The sequence below is a fragment of the Mytilus trossulus genome, chromosome 6, assembly GCF_036588685.1.
Source record: "Mytilus trossulus isolate FHL-02 chromosome 6, PNRI_Mtr1.1.1.hap1, whole genome shotgun sequence".
NCBI classification, from domain to species: domain Eukaryota; kingdom Metazoa; phylum Mollusca; class Bivalvia; order Mytilida; family Mytilidae; genus Mytilus; species Mytilus trossulus.
In genome coordinates, this window is record NC_086378.1 from 15,030,008 (window position 1) to 15,048,004 (window position 17,997).

The 17,997-nt window shown below is 30.7% G+C and overlaps 1 protein-coding gene across 1 annotated transcript; it reads left to right on the forward strand.

The window, feature by feature from the left end:
* The first annotated feature begins 2,412 nt into the window (after positions 1–2,412).
* Positions 2,413–16,899, forward strand: LOC134720856 (V-type proton ATPase catalytic subunit A). Its single transcript, XM_063583416.1, has 15 exons — positions 2,413–2,514; positions 4,165–4,261; positions 5,141–5,269; positions 5,810–5,899; positions 6,202–6,326; positions 6,869–7,006; positions 7,612–7,763; positions 11,086–11,248; positions 11,547–11,655; positions 12,193–12,430; positions 13,071–13,278; positions 14,087–14,146; positions 14,641–14,735; positions 15,551–15,722; positions 16,289–16,899. The coding sequence occupies exons 1-15, from the start codon at positions 2,512–2,514 to the stop codon at positions 16,379–16,381; spliced, it is 1,872 nt and encodes a 623-aa protein (XP_063439486.1). The 5' UTR covers positions 2,413–2,511; the 3' UTR covers positions 16,382–16,899.
* Positions 16,900–17,997: the final 1,098 nt, after the last annotated feature.

Genomic DNA, 17,997 nt, shown 5'->3' on the forward strand with positions numbered 1-17,997 from the left:
AGGGGGCCCGCTTCAGTCATGCTTCAATGATTCCCTATATAATCAACCAAATCTTTCCCACGAAAGGGGGAGGGGCGGGTCCCCTAGGGCCCCCCTGGATCCGCCTATGGAGGTATAAGGAGAGAGTTGAAATCTCATAAACATGTTTGACCCCGCCGCAATGTTGCGCCTGTCCCAAGTCAGGAGCCTCTGGCCTTTGTTAGTCTTGTATGATTTTTCATTTTAGTTTCTTGTGTATAATTCGGAGTTAAGTAGGACGTCCATTATTACTGTACTAGGAAATATCTGAAATTTGAAACTCAATTTACTCAAAAAGTAGCACATGGAGGTATATTTTTTATTACATATTTGATTTAATCAGGTGAAAAAATTTAAATACGGGATCAAATCTGTATCGTATGCCCTTAAAAACCGCCGGGTTCACGGGAACAAATTGACCAATCAACTTGACACGAATTGGTTGATACAGAGACATATAATATATGTATTATATGTCTCTGGTTGAATGAAACGAATTGGAGTTGGGATGAATCATCCAGAGACGTTTGTGAGACTAGAGACATGACAGACATATAAGTGTAATTGAACTTTATTGTTTAAAGCAAGGCTTTGTATTTATATAAAATATCCTTGTTCAAAGTAATTTAGAATTGAAATTGAATCTGGTATTGAAATTGACTCTGGTATGCGGACCGTATGTTGTTTTTTTTAATAAAAAAAACCTCAGAAAAATAATTCTTTATACATAACATATGATTTCCACAATCATTTTTTATTCACCTAAATTTTTTCTGTAAAATAAAATAATATGAAATTTTATACTGTAGTGTATTAAATTATAATGATCATAGATAATTGGTTCCTCTGCAATTGTATATTCAATGATTAAATATAATTGGATTATCATGATAAGTGATAAAATATAAAGTGTTTATATAATCAGAAAAATATGTAAGATACACTGCTCACAGATGTAATTGACAAAAGCTTGTGTCTCATGATAAACCAATCCACATGATGATGAAAAATTTATATTTTTATTTACAAATGAAAATTTGTGCTTTTATTCTGTCAAAATCTGCAATGATATTTTAATTCAAAGGAAGAATGTTTTATAACATTAAAAAAGTTTTGTATTTTTATCGAGCTGTCCATTTTTATGTAAAAGTCTCTCATAACTCTTTTGCGAGTGGCTCTCGAATGTTTTTAAGATTGTTTTGTTCTTTTAATATTAAAACATGTTTGTATTGTACATGTAGAGAGGTGAGACTATAATAAAATATTTGATTTGTTTTGATTATTTTGTAACTTTATTTAATCAATAACGAATAAGTTTTTGTGGATCGACCGACAATCATTCAAGTGCTCCGGGCAGGGGTACTAAGTAGATCAGGCTCCACACGTGTCACCCGTTATGCTGGTCATGTTAGTATAAAGTCAATATATATAAATGAGGGTACTTTCTCTAAAAATGAGGGTACTTTTTTTGGCCTTCCAAATACCGTTTCGATCCCTAACATCACTGAAGAGACATTTATTGTCGAAATCCGGATATGGTGTACTAAAGAAATATTGACACCGAATGTTTGCGGCACAACATCCTGTCCACAAGTTAACAATTTTTTTTTCTGTGACGTATTATTGAAATTTATATTAAGATCCATTTTGTTACAACTTGTGATCAATTTTATTTGGCAATCGCCAATGGCAGTCAGCAGGGTTAAAGAACATCAGTTGTTCGACCTGTTAGTCAAATGCGTTTTGTTTAAATATACTTTTTCACTCTTTTGGTCTTTTGGAAAATGTTGTTTGTGCTGTTTTTAGACCCTTCTACAACGAAATTTGTTTGACATGCACACGTATAAAAATTGCGGTTTTTATCCAACGCAGTCATAGGTTTGAACGTAGTTTTCAATTTAGACTCGTTTATATATATATATATATATATATATATATATATATGTTTCTCGTCTCAGTGAAACTAGCTATAACCCTAATTCGGTAGCACAGGCACTTGTCTCAGAAATTGTTTTCCTATATACCTTATTGTTATAATAAGGTATATAGGAGATTTTTTTTTCTGAGACAAGTGCCTGTGTTCGGTAGGTCACATTTGGGAAAAGAGGACGAATATCTATCAACGATGTTTCTAAGCTGATATTGACACTTGTAGAAGTTCAAGTGAAGTCGGTAAATCGAGCCAAAAAGCGAATCATTATTTCACTTTTAAATTTTCATTAGATTGAGAGAAAAAAATATTTTCTTTATATTTTATATCACATATTTAATCCCACTTTGAATGAATTTAATTTATTTAGCAATGAAAGGGATTTCTTTGAAATTGTTATAAATACAACTGAGTTAATTTATCCGGGTCGATATACGTTTTTAGCCGATAAAGTTTTATGTTATTAAAAAACCGCTTCAGCATTTTTATCAAACCGGAAGTTGTTTTCTCTCAAGACATCGATTATCACATGATAATTTACAAATCCAATATTTCATTGCAAAATGGTAAGTATTTATTTAAGAATTGGCTGAATACTCCATATGTTAAACAGTCACCACAAAAGAATTGAAGTTCTACAAAGATCGACTAAGAAATGTGTTATTCATGAATCCTAAATGTATCATGTAGCCACTCGAAGTCATTTGCCGGTTTCTTGGTTCTAGTACCTCTACACTTCAGTCATTACAGTCTACATTTATAACCACTAACCATAAGTGAATGACCACATTTGACAGTTCTTAAACTATCTATTTTCTAGAATTGTCAGGTTTTTACCAGGAGATTGAATAAATGTTGTACACTTATGACAGTAATGTCCAGTGACAAATATTACATGCCTATTCATGATGATACCAAGTTAAAAATTGTGATTTTACAGTATGGCTTGTTTTTTTTTAATACTTATTTGAGGCAGTTGCTTCTAGATTAGACCGAAAGGTTATAAGAACAGGATTATTTATCATCATGTCATGATCATCCTTTTTCGGTAATCAGATACACATTTGCAAGAAATCATCTGCATTTAATACGCCAGACGTGCATATTGTCTACATAAGACTCATCGGTGATGCTCAGATCAATAGTTATAAAGCCAAACAAGTACAAAGTTGAAGAGCATTGAGGACCCAAAATTCCCATAAGTTGTGCCAAATATGGCTATGCTAATCAGCTAATCTATGCCATGTATGCATGGGATAAGAAAATCCTAATTTTTTAGAAAAACAATTTTTTTTTGTAAACAGGAAATTTATAAAAAAAAAAGTATGCTTTCTTTTAGAGTATAAAATAGGGGGAAAAAAATCCTATTTCTAGCATGCACAGGCTTAGACATGTTAGGCAGTATACGTACAATCTTATCTTGAAACATAATTCCGGCAGAACTCAAGACAGATGTTTTTTGATAATGTTGATTCACTTTTGCCTTTCAGGACTTAAAGTATATCCATGATGACTAGGTCATTGTTTGATACACCTTATTGCAGTTTATGTCAATCGGGATAGTTCTCAATTCCTCAACTTTTTCATACCAGTTGAAGCTATCTGGGGACTTGTTGAAATAATATATTGTGCCTAAAACTTTTCATAGCACTGACAAATCCATTGTAAGCACATCAAACAAAGCAATTAATGACTTTTATTTGTTTATTTCTTACACTATCAAAATGTTTAAATGTTTGCCTTCCAAACGTTTTTTTCAAGCAGCCTATTGCTGATGACCATTGTTTTTTGTGATTCATGCGCATGCCCAATCGGAAAGTTCTCTCATGATCATCATGCTCATGCTAAACCACTTTTTTTTTCCGGAATGGACTCATATAGACATTGTATAGTTCCATTGCATAAGGTCAATTTCTAACAGACACAGCTCAAATGTAATAAAAACCAGACATGGTGTCATTTAACCTCTTACATGTCTTAAGCAATGTCAAGTTTGTATCTTTCATATTTAAATGCACATGTACTAAATTAATACAAGGAATGTTTACCATATTTACAATTTTCTTTATTGAATAAAACAAAACAATCAGTATGGTAACATTTAGCTGAAGTTGGTTGTGAAAATACTATAGTATAAACTATTACATGTATTACTAGTTAAGAAATTCTGAGTAAAAATACAAACATGACAAATGTCTGTAAAATTGTATTTTTAGGCTGGTGGTTTAGACAGAGCTAAGAGTAGTCTACCAAAGATTAAAGATGAAGAAAGAGAATCTATGTTTGGCAATGTGTTTGCTGTTTCTGGACCAGGTAACCTTTTTTATTAACAATATATACTTTAACTACATGTACATGATGTAAAAGTCTAAGAAACCTAAATGTATCGATTGACCCACAGCATATAATTTAAATGAAGTGTGCTCTAAGGTATAAAATCAAGGTCACAAATTGGCTAAATGTTCTGCTACCATACTACTTGTTGCAAAGATTAATCTAGGATACATGTTCATGTACATGTACATTTGTACCTATTAAATGTTTTTAATTTTATGAGAGTTAATTCTTAGATACTGTTGAGTAATCTGTATTGTGTATATCTTGGTATTTACTTTTAAAGTGGATGCATATTGCATACATGTACATGTATTAGAAGCATAAAACTAAACTTACATTTTAAACTTAATATAGAAATATGTAATAGACATGATAAAGGTATGCACATGGATATATTTTTTGGAGCAGAAACGAATTTAAAAATATCTCTCAAAACTTTATGAATTGAGTTTTTCATTTGACACAAATGTTTGACTTAATGAAATGTAAGTCAACACCAAAGAAAATAAACAAGTACCCTCCAAAAGTCCTTAGCTGCTTTATCATGTTTATAACAAGTTTGTACATGAATCTCTCCATTTTTTTCCATATTATTAGATACAGTTGATTCAATAATGTGTGTGGATACTATTTATCAAGGATTATAATTCGGAAAACTGTACTTGATGAAGACTATATCATGTATATTTTGTGGTTTGAACAAATTCTGCAAACATAGCTGCGAGTGTGTATTTGGTTGTTTACTTTTCAGTACATTCATGAAATCACAAGTTGTTATGACAAATGTATGACTCCACTGAGTGAATGTTACATTTTCAGTTATAAAATAATAATATTTGATATTTTGTTTTACAGTTGTTGTGGCACAGAACATGGCAGGAGCTGCTATGTACGAGTTGGTTCGAGTCGGACATTCAGAACTAGTAGGGGAGATCATTCGATTGGAGGGTGACATGGCAACCATCCAGGTTTATGAAGACACCTGTATCCTTAAATTTTTTACAAATTGTTCAGGGGGTTACAATTCAAGGAACAGGGTTTTTTATTGAATATCAACAAAGGGGTTTATAGCAGTTTAAAATGAAATATATATATTTTAAAAAATATGATTTATGCATTTACAACTTTTGGATAAAAATTGTACCCTTATATACCAAAAGATCCTAATAGAAGTTAAAATATCAGACCTCCTGCAATTGTGACATATGTAAATATCTATTTAATCTTTAGGCGTAATAGCCTACACCAATGTCATGAATGTAACAAACTCAGTAGCATTAGGAATTTCTTTAATATGTCATGTATGTTAGTTTCATTGAAGCAGTTTCTTATAAAAAAATGTTAAAGTACAAAACTGTATATGAAGTTTTATTTTGATAATGAGTTTGAAAACCCTAAAATTAAATTGGTAAACACAAGAAATGGAGAATCAGAAATTGTACATTTTTTCTATAATTCTACGTTCAATGGATTCTGATACTTTGCTGAATGATTTGGACATATTTACCTTAACACATTGTACAGCTGGTGTAACTGTTGGAGATCCCGTATTACGAACAGGAAAACCTCTATCTGTAGAATTAGGTCCAGGAATTATGGGTAGTATTTTTGATGGTAAGTGAAACCTATATATAAGATATGATGCTGGTTGTAATTTTGTTTGACACTGCACTATTATTTTATATAGATGTATTTATTTGTACATTTAATTAAGATAAATTTGATTCTATAAGTGAACCAACTGTGGTGATTATGGTGTAGGTAATAAAACGAGGTGTATACCACTTAGGTGTATATCTTCTTCTGATAAAGTATCTTGATAAAAACTGTAAGATTTCTTAGTCTTCTGATTTTTAAAGTCAAGATTACATGATATTTATGGACTGATTGTTTCATATTAACATGTATGATTCCAGGTATTCAGAGACCTCTTGCAGACATTTGTGATATCACACAGAGTATTTATATACCTAAAGGTATCAACACACCAGCTTTGGACAGAAGTAAGAAATGGGAGTTTGAACCTCAAGGCAATATCAGAGTAAGTCAACTTGTAAATTAATTTAAATTTACCACCTTATTTTATATCTGCTGGGTATTACATTTTAGTGTATTTGGTCTCTATGTCAAATTATTAAATGTTGTTTGGTTCCTCTACATGTTTCAATATTAAGAAGGAATCTCAATGTCAGTATGAAAGAGACTGCTTTTATAAATATGGTAAATTGGAAGATCAGAATTGTCACAAAAGAAATTTTATTTAACTTTCATTAAAAAAAAGAGAAAATGAAAGAAAGGGATTGACATACATGACATAGACATGAATCCTTATGGTTTAAAAAAAAGTAACCATGTTTAAAGTCATATGATTGGATATTCCTTTCTTGGTTGTTATGGATGTTGTAAAAAAAATTTGAAGAAATTTGAAGAAAAAAATATTGAAAAGTGTAGAAGTATAGATCTGGTAAAATAAAATATTGATGCCACTTTGCTTTAAAGTTCTGTGTTTAATAGTCTTGTGTATAGCTACCATAAAACTTTAGATGTGATTGTAACTGACAATATTTGTATTTCTCATTACAGATTGGTAGTCATATAACTGGAGGTGATATTTATGGAGTTGTATATGAAAATATTCTAGTCAAACACAAAATCATGTTACCACCACGAGCCAAGGGCAAGGTCACATGGATAGCTGAACCAGGTTGTTATGATGTTAATGTAAGTTGAAATCACTATATGTGTTATCATGATTATAGGATAGGGTCACAGAATTGTGATATTTTTATTTAGAAATAAGAATACATATGGCCTCTTAGGACTAGTAAGCCAAATCTAAATGTTATTGTGAAAACTGCCAGTAAATGTTGACAACTGGTTTTTTTTACATTGAAAATTTATCCTAATATTATGCAAATTATTAGTTATGAAAATGTTATGCATTTTATTAGTTATGAAAATATTATGCAAATTATAAGTTATGAAAATATTATGCAAATTACTAGTTATGAAAATATTAAGCAAATTATTAGTTATGAAAATATTAAGCAAATTATTAGTTATGAAAATATTAAGCAAATTATAGTTATAAAAATATTATTCCAACTCTGATTTAAAGGAAATATGAAAACCAGGATGGATGCTGTGACAAATAAATTAACTTTTTGTGCACTTTTCAAAAATATCACACAATATTAATGTTGCAACCCTAAAAAATGGAATGCATCATCCTTTTCAGTATACATATATATTCCAAAGAAAGAAATGCTTACACTGTATTATACATGCCACTGTTTTTTTTTAAAAATCTTGATTTTATTTTTCAGGATGTTATATTAGAAACAGAATTTGATGGTGAAAAATCTAAATTTACCATGTTACAAGTATGGCCTGTACGTACAGTTCGTCCAGTCACCGAGAAATTAGCTGGTAATTACCCACTGCTCACAGGACAGAGAGTGTTAGATGCTCTTTTCCCGTAAGTAAAACAAACATCAACTAGTCCAATTGTACTGTAGTTTAAATCTATACTTGTCTGTGTTTACAATTGCTTTTCATATTTTTCCTTCTAGATCTTTTTCAACCGGTTTTCAAAAATGCAATTACTTCAAAAGTTGTGCTTGTGCAGATATCTAGAAACTTATATAATTTTAATTATCAACAATTAAACTTGCAGTTTGAGCAAAGCAAAAATCAGTATAGTATAAAACAAATGCACAGTCATTCTAATATCAAGTTTAAAAAAACCCTGTAAAAATACTGTAAATGTGTAGGTTGGCATCAGACTAGATCCCAAATTAATCTAGAGAAAGTACATAAGTAAAAGTAAAAATTATGTAAATTTATGGAAAATTGTTATTGCATATTCAGTGATCGGGAAGGACGTGCGCCCTGCGCCTATAGCGCATATTCACCAGAAATGGCGCATAGAGTGACAAATGTAAGCGCCCACGTGGCGCACGATATTTTTCGCATCGTTTCGAAACGTTTAGATATCGTCAAATAGTTTTCCGATCGTGTTCCGTGCCGCCATGTGTGTGTACACAACTGTATAATGTTCCTCCAATCATAGGAGCACCTATATATTTTAGGACGTCTCGGGTGTTTTCCTATGGTAATAGAACCATGCGGTTTAACGTCTTGGGTGTTTTCCTATGGTAATAATAGAACCATGCGGTTTAACTGATAACCCAAAAAACGCAATTAACCATCATTCATGATATAATTTTTTATAAACAACTTAACATTTGTGAAATTTTGCTATTACAGACGAGATTTAACTCTAATAATAATCTTTTAATTTAGTTTAGCTTGCTATTATTTCGATTGAATACCCCTGAAGCCTTTTTATGAATATAGTTTTTGTCTCCATAAAAGGTGCTTAACTGTCCTTGTCATTTTTATACGACCGCAAATTTTGAAAAAATTTTCGTCGTATATTGCTATCACGTTGGCGTCGTCGTCGTCGTCGTCGTCGTCGTCGTCGTCGTCGTCCGAATACTTTTAGTTTTCGCACTCTAACTTTAGTAAAAGTGAATAGAAATCTATGAAATTTTAACACAAGGTTTATGACCACAAAAGGAAGGTTGGTATTGATTTTGGGAGTTTTGGTCCCAACATTTTAGGAATTAGGGGCCAAAAAGGGCCCAAATAAGCATTTTCTTGGTTTTCGCGCTATAACTTTAGTTTAAGTTAATAGAAATCTATGAAATTTTGACACAAGGTTTATGACCACAAAAGAAAGGTTGGGATTGATTTTGGGAGTTTTGGTTTCAACAGTTTAGGAATTAGGGGCCAAAAAAGGGCCCAAATAAGCATTATTCTTGGTTTTCGCACAATAACTTTAGTTTAAGTTAATAGAAATCAATGAAATTTAAACACAATGTTTATGACTACAAAAGGAAGGTTGGTATTGATTTTGGGAGTTTTGGTCCTAACAGTTTAGGAAAAAGGGGCCCAAAGGGTCCAAAATTAAACTTTGTTTGATTTCATCAAGAATTGAATAATTAGGGTTCTTTGATATGCGGAATCTAACTGTGTATGTAGATTCTTAATTTTTGGTCCATTTTCAAATTGGTCTACATTAAGGTCCAAAGGGTCCAAAATTAAACTTAGTTTGATTTTGACAAAAAATTAATCGGTTGGGTTCTTTGATATGCTGAATCTAAAAATGTATTTAGATTCTTGATTATTGGCCCAGTTTTCAAGTTGGTCCAAATCGGGGTCCAAAATTAAACTTTGTTCGATTTCATTAAAAATTGAATAAATGGGGTTCTTTGATATGCCAAATCTAACTGTGTATGTAGATTCTTCATTTTTGGTCCTGTTTTCAAATTGGTCTACATCAAAGTCCTAAGGGTCCAAAATTAAATTTAGTTTGATTTTAACAAAAATTGAAATCTTGGGGTTCTTTGATATGCTGAATCCAAACATGTACTTAGATGTTTGATTATGGGCCCAGTTTTCAAGTTGGTCCAAATCAGGATCTAAAATATTATATTAAGTATTGTGCAATAGCAAGTCTTTTCAATTGCACAGTATTGCACAATGGCAAGAAATATCTAATTGCACAATATTGTGAAATAGCAATATTTTTTTTAATTAGAGTTATCTTTCTTTGTCCAGAATAGTAAGCAAGAAATATCTAATTACACAATATTGTGAAATAGCAATATTTTTTTTAATTGGAGTTATCTTTCTTTGTCCAGAATCAACTCAAATCTTTGTGATATACAATGTATATTAACTTTTTACTACCAACTGATAAATTAAAATAATCTTTACCATTCAGTGATAACAAGCAGTTTTTTTACATCTTAATATTTTATGATGTATTTAAATGAGTAGTTATTGTTGCAAACTCCATTAGAAATTTAATTGAGATTAATTTGGAATAAGGGAAAGGGGGATGTGTTAAAAAAAATTGGGTTCAATTTTCTCATTTGAAATGAAATTTCATAAATAAAATGAAGATTTCTTCAAACATTTGTTTGAGAGGATTAATATTCAACAGCATAGTGAATTGCTCTAAGAGAAAACAAAAAAATTAAGTTCATTAGAACACATTCATTCTGTGTCAGAAACCTATGCTGTGTCAACTATTTAATCACAATCCAAATTTAGAGCTGAATCCAGCTTGAATGTTGTGTCCATACTTGCCCCAACCTTTCAGGGTTCAACCTCTGCGGTCGTATAAAGCTACGCCCTGCGGAGCATCTGGTTTGGTCTTTGGCTCGTTTTGACATTTTGTAAACATGACTTCAGCGAATTATTGTTTTGTTCTATCAATTAATGGTACTCTCTATTGTTATTCTTGTCATCTTGATGAAGTAATAATAATAATACAAGAAGTGCAGAGGACGTTCCTGGAATGTCCTCTAATACGGAACGTCTGGAATGAGTATGGTATCGACGAAGACCCAAATTTAATGTTAAAAAAACCATGAACATGAACAAGCCAAGGCAACAGTAACAGTTTATACATTGTAAATAAAGGTTTATCTTTAATATTGTCCGTTTTGGAAGAAGTTATTGTATATTCATTGAAATTACAGAATCACAGGAACAATATTATTTAAAATCATAAAGGTAAACTTGTACCAACACCTCTTTTCCAAAACATGAGAAAATAATGATACTTTTTATTTTTTTACAGAAGTCAATTCAAATGGCCCACTCATTTGACAACATGGCCCATTATTTTTCAAAATGGCCCATTGAATTTATTTTTGAGGGGCCCTGGGCCCATAGTGAAAAAAACCTTCCAGATCACTGCATATTCTTAATTTTATTTTATTCAGATGTGTACAGGGTGGAACAACAGCTATCCCAGGTGCTTTTGGATGTGGTAAAACTGTAATCTCACAATCTTTGTCTAAATATAGTAACAGTGATGTCATTGTCTACGTAGGATGTGGAGAAAGAGGAAATGAAATGTCTGAAGTATTGAGAGACTTCCCTGAGGTAAAGTTAATCATTTTGTGAGATTTATAGAAAATAAAACTGTTTAAGCTTTAAAAAAATGTATACTGCTCAACTATAATACAAAGGAGGAGGATTTTTACCTGCAGAGTAAATAACTGAATATTACAGGATTATAAATATGGAATCAATATCTTAGCTTTCTCCTAAGAATAACAGTACCTTCCTACATGTTCCTGCATTTTATACTATATATTTCACATTGAGCTAAAAATACACCATTATATACAGTTCTATATCATGTAGAAAATCATTAAATCTGTGTTTTTCTTTTTCTCAGTTGACTATGGAAGTTGATGGAAAACCAGAAAGTATTATGAAGAGAACAGCTTTGGTTGCCAATACATCAAACATGCCTGTAGCTGCTAGAGAGGCTTCTATTTATACTGGTTAGTATAGTCACTCTACAAATATATTTACTTATCACAAAAGCAAATTATAATATTTGACTATGACATGTCAATAGATATTAGAAGATGTGGTATAGGTGCCAACGAGACAACTCCATCCAATCACAATTTGTAAAGTTAACCATTAAAGGTCAAAGTATGGTCTTACCACATCAACAAACAACAACTAAGTTGAACATCAGATTTCTGACTTAGGACAGGTGCAAACAAATGCAGCTGGTTTAAACATTTAAATAGGCATTAAACTTCACTCTTATACGAAAAAGTAGTGTAACATCTCAACAAAGAAAGACACACTACAAAATTACAATTGAAATGGCTTAACTCAAGACATATGTACCCAAGTAAACATACACTGAACAAATCAAGTCTGACTTTGCTTGTTGGTTTAGTATAATTCAAGGTACAATAAACATGTAATTGTCAAGAATATACATATGATATTTGTTTTAGATATAGATATAGAAAGCACACAGTTGACAGTAGGTTTGACCCTATATTTTATCATATTTTTAGGTATTACATTATCTGAGTACTTCAGAGATATGGGTTACAATGTATCTATGATGGCTGATTCTACGTCCAGATGGGCTGAAGCTTTGAGAGAAATTTCTGGACGTTTGGCTGAAATGCCTGCTGATTCTGGTTACCCAGCATACCTAGCTGCTAGATTGGCTTCCTTTTATGAGAGAGCTGGTCGTGTCAAATGTCTGGGTAATCCATCTAGGGAGGGAAGTGTCAGTATTGTAGGAGCGTAAGTAATATACACTTGATACACTTGGTAGAATGAACTATGAAACTCTTTCATTTGTTGCATGAATCCACAATAGTATAGATAAGCATTGTTGTTAATAATACATCAACACAAACTGTCAGGTGACATCACGAAAAAAAAAATCATATTTCGGTTTTATCATCCCTACACATTGTTGTAACAATATTCAGGAAAGCATGTGCCTCCCCTAACCTAGCTATTGCAGTGGTGTAACAACATAAAATAAGGACAAACTATAAAAATCAGATCTAAGGAGATTAATTAAAGCAAAACTAACATGTAACAAAAACACTACAAACAAAACACCAATCAGAGAGTTCTCAATTTTACTTTAAGCTATTTCCTGTTAATAACAACTACTAAATATCTGTATTCAGGACAAAACATCAATTTGAACAGAGCTAATAAATTTAGTGTAAAGACATTATAAGCATTACTGCATATTTTGAAAAATCTGAGGAATAAAACTGGAATGTAGTTTCATAATTACACATTTACTTATCATAATAACATATTCAAAGGTATATCAAGTACACAAGTTAGTAGGAATTCTATCTACTTTATTTTTGCATATAGTTTATCAGAATATAAATAATTATCAGATTATATTGTTTTTCAGTGTGTCTCCACCTGGTGGTGATTTCTCAGATCCTGTAACATCAGCTACCTTGAGTATCGTACAGGTGTTTTGGGGATTGGATAAGAAACTTGCTCAACGTAAACATTTCCCATCTATTAATTGGTTGATTAGTCATAGTAAATACACAAGAGCACTAGATGAGTTCTATGATAAAAATTTCAATGACTTTGTGCCACTTAGAAAGAAGGTAAGCTTTGTTCTGAATTTTTCAGGGAAAATATAAAAATTTCTAACAGTTTATATAACTTTCCATTTATCAAGAGAAATGATATATTCCTCATACAATGGGTATGAAAGCTCTTTTGTATGCAAGTAACAATTCTGCCTTTTTGGCCCCTAAATATAGTAGTTTTACAAAATTGTTAAAATGTAAACTTTTAGTTATTTATTGGACAGACGAATGCTTCTGCTACATGAATATGGGTGGTTTTTAACCATACAATGCACATATATTGGGTAGTAGCATTTTAAGTCATGCTAAATTACTGAAATCTCCACAATTCTAGCATTTTAGTTTAATTTTAGACAGTTAAACGAAGGAGGCCGCATTCATGTTCGTCCTTAATATTGAAATGTAAGTTGTATTTGATGATAATACATAACCTATATAAAGATTGTGGATGAACACAATGCGACCATTTTCATTTTTGACAAAAACATCTGAAAAATTATTTGTCGGCATATTTGGTAGATTTTTCATATTTGAGCTTGAATCGGAGTGTTTTTAATGACTGAATCAGTTAAAATCTTTCACATAAACTAATTGAATCAAATAAAATAGACACGTAAGTGTTAAAATAGTGGACAAAATCTTTCGTCAGATGAACCTGAAATTTGAGGCCAAGGTTTTATTTTGAGGTTATTTTTCAATGCCACATTCTCGAAAGAAAATTGCTGTTGTCTGTATATAAAGTTTTAAACTTATATATTTTCTCCATATGCTCACTTTTTATAACACCTTACATTAGAATACTTAAGAGCTTACATTATTTCAGTGTAAAGAAATTCTACAAGAAGAGGAAGAATTGTCAGAAATTGTACAGTTAGTAGGAAAGGTAAATAAATAAATATATGAATGCATACAGTACAGTGTAACAACAATCTACCAAGACAATTTGGCAGTAAAGTTAACCTTGAAGGTCATTATTAGCCTTGAACATGGAGCACAAGACAACACATAAACAGACTAAGTGACTTATTTTTGTATCAAAAACATTTGCAAACATGAATGGGATATATTGTAAATTTAGAAATTATTGAGATGTATTTATTTATGCCAACAAACGTCATAGCTAAGACTATGCATTTCTTTATACAAACAAACGTCATAGCTAAGACTATGCATTTCTTTATACAAACAAACGTCACAGCTAAGACTATGCATTTCTTTAATTTTAGATTTCAAAATCTATTTGAGCCTCTATTATTTGTTTTTGTTATTCATTAAATTAAATTTTTGTATAAATATCTAAATTAGTAAAGACACATTTAAGATCAAACAGATTTGTCATATTTAATGCTTATAATTTTATACTTTAAAATATTGTAGGCATCTTTAGCTGAAGGAGATAAAATCACACTAGAAGTTGCCAAACTAATTAAAGATGACTTTTTACAACAAAATGGTTATACACCTTATGATAGGTAAAATATTTGTAATTGATTTATGTTTAGTCTTTACAGTATGAAAATTGATATATTAATTTTTACACACCTTGGCAGATTGAAAATTTTGTCCTGATCACAAAACTGCACAAAAAGTAAACTTTATTGTTCATAATTAGTCCTGATAGAAGAAATAATCAACATGTTTACATTTACCACTTTTAACCTAAATATTTTTGAATGGAGAAGAGGGGCATCCGTGGCCGAGTGGTCTAGGTAGTTACTACTGTAATTAACTAGGCAGTCAACACTGAGGTTGTGAGTTCGATCTTTACTTCAATCTTATTTAACTAGGATTGTAAGTTTTCCTATTGAAGGTCGTTGGTTTTCTCCGGGCACTCTTGGCTTCCTCCACCAATAAAAACTGACAGCCACCCCATGAAATAGCCAAAATGTGGTGCTTAAATGTGGAGTTAAAACACCAAAAATTAAGAAAAAAATATAAATTAATGAACAAGATCCATGCATATCAAATTATGTGTAACTTTAATTACACAAAACCGTCAAGTGTATTTTTAGAAATAAGGAGATGTGGTATAATAACAATGAGACAACTATTCAATTTGGACCTAATGTTACTTGAATTTAATTGAATTTAAGCAATTGGATGTCACAGTACGGACATCAACAATGAAAAACCTGTTCTATATTGTTAGTGCGAAAAAGGCCAAGACATAAAAATGTGACACAATTCAAACTTGTCAGGTTTATTTAGTTATCAAAATAGACTGTTACCTGATAACATTATAGATACATTGTACCTATGTTATACTTTATATTTTCCCTCTTTTCAGATTTTGTCCATTTTACAAGACTGTTGGTATGTTGAAGAATATTATAGGATTTTACGACATGGCTAAACATTCAATAGAGAGCACAGCACAAAGTGAAAACAAAGTAACATGGGCAATTATTAGAGACCAGATGAATGATTTATTGTATAAACTTAGCAGTATGAAATTTAAGGTATGAGCATTTTTTTCATTTATTGACAGATGAAAATGCAAAAATGAAAAATATAGATGTAACTTTTTGGACATTGTGGTCAACATTTTATGTTAAACTGAAAATATGAAGATTTGGTATGATATCCAATGAAACAACTTTCCACCAGAGACCTATGGATGTAGAAGGATAGCAACTTTAATTCACTGTATAGCCTTTAACAATAACCAAAATCCTTACCTAATAGCAAACTTTTAAAAGCCAAACGAAAAATGTAAAATAATTCAAACCAGATTTTTTTTCTTCAAATTAGTTACTGATGACTAATGAAATATTGGTATACAGTAAACCATTGCAAAGTGTGTAATGTAAACTGATGAAAATATGTTCAACTTGAATTTTCCCCTGTGTAATATAGTTAGAACTGCAAGAACAATTATTGCAGTTGGTAAAAAAAGGTGAAAAACAAAAAAAATATCCACTGAAATATTTTAATATGTTTACAGTGCATCATACATTTCTATAAATAAAACTGGCCTTAAATTGAAATAGCTTCGCTTCATATAACAATTAATTTTTATTCTCAGGATCCAGTTAAAGATGGAGAGAAGAAAATAAAAGCAGATTATGAAGAATTACATGAAGAACTTCAACAAGCATTCCGAAATTTAGAAGATTAGAATATAATTCAAACTTAATTCTGTTGACCATGACGATTGTTATACTAATAATTATTGTTTAGACTGCTAGTACGTATATAACACATCTAATGATCCAAGCAGGTTCTTGTTGACAATATTATTCAGAATTTGTGTAACTTAGAGTAGATGTGCTAAGAAAAATTCAGATAAAAGCAAATTATGTAAAAATGTCAGGCATTTTTGCTGCAATGTTAATGTATTGAGTCCAGGATTCTGATTAAAAAAAAATCATTTACTCCATTTTGCCATTTCTGTTTTCAAACAATATTTTTATTTATTTATTCACTGGTTAATAATACCCTATCTTTGTAATTAAGATATCAATAAAGAATTGAGTGAGAAGATTTATTATTCTTAAGCTTTTTTTCATATAGTGCTAAAAATAACATCGTGATTCAGGGAGACTTTGAGTAAAGAGAAACATTTAATATATAAACATTCCATTTCATAATATGTAAAATAAAGGTGGTTGATGTAAACACTGATCTGTACAATGAGCGGGTAAATGAAATTAAAGTCAGTTAAATTAATATTTGTTAAAATTCAAAAACCATTTTTTTCCGAAAGAAACAGTTTTATGTTTGTTTTTTTCATTTCATTTTCAAATTAAGTCAATAAAAAAATCTTTAAAATACACAAAACATATTTAAAAGGATGTCTCCCATTTTTATATGTTGTTAAATAAAAACTTACAAATCTTTATAGTAGATTTCGAATTATCATTCTTAAAGGGAGATAAATTGTAAATTTTAAAGGGAGATAAGTTATCATTCTTAAGGGGAGATAATTCTCTATTCACTAAAAAAGAACTGACTGAAAATAACCATTAATCATGTGTATATAGTCACAATATAGAGTGTCAATGTGATTGTGAGATTGTTGGTGGTACATGTGTATTGATAGTATGAAATACAGTTGAAATCCATAAATAAACTATTCAGCACCCCATAAATAAAAACAATAAAGGATGAAAATCGAAAACAATTTCCCGATTTTTTGTGGTACTGAATTAGTTATGGATCTGTCTCTTTCAAGTAATTTTGTTTAAATTAATATAAATTATATAGCAATAGATAGATATATATTTGGATATTACTGTGATACTTATGTGAATGTCTTAATTTAGTTAATTATTTCACAAACATAACTGTTCTCTATATTATAACGAAGAAGAAATTCATATTGCCTATATATGATGGTTTGAATAAAACTGTTTGTTCAATGTGAATATCCTAGATTAAACAACAAAAATGAACACTTAGGGAATAGAAATGGGAGAATGATTGCCTTTATATAATATCTTTGAGTTCTAGTCAGTTGAGAATATTGCATTGTTCTACATTCCAAAATTAATTGTTTTCTTCAATTTTGAGATGACCCCTGTTTTAGAAAAAAGGTGTCCACCTACAATTTATTGTAAGGCTCTCATTTGAGTGTCAACATAGACCAAACTTAAATAAGGGGTAGTTTTATCATAATTTTGGTGGAAAGGGGATCTTAACAATTTATTTATAAGAACAACAGGTTACAATTTGAGTAAATTTACAGCAAGAATTGCAAAATTTTGAAAAATAAAATTATGGTTTCAATTAATT

What these genes read in the sequence shown, in the direction of transcription:
- LOC134720856 (XM_063583416.1), top strand. An exon ending in TATGGGTAGTATTTTTGATG is followed by an intron (nt 5,900 to 6,201) that starts GTAAGTGAAACC and finishes GTATGATTCCAG; the next exon opens with GTATTCAGAGACCTCTTGCA. An exon ending in TATTGAGAGACTTCCCTGAG is followed by an intron (nt 11,249 to 11,546) that starts GTAAAGTTAATC and finishes TCTTTTTCTCAG; the next exon opens with TTGACTATGGAAGTTGATGG.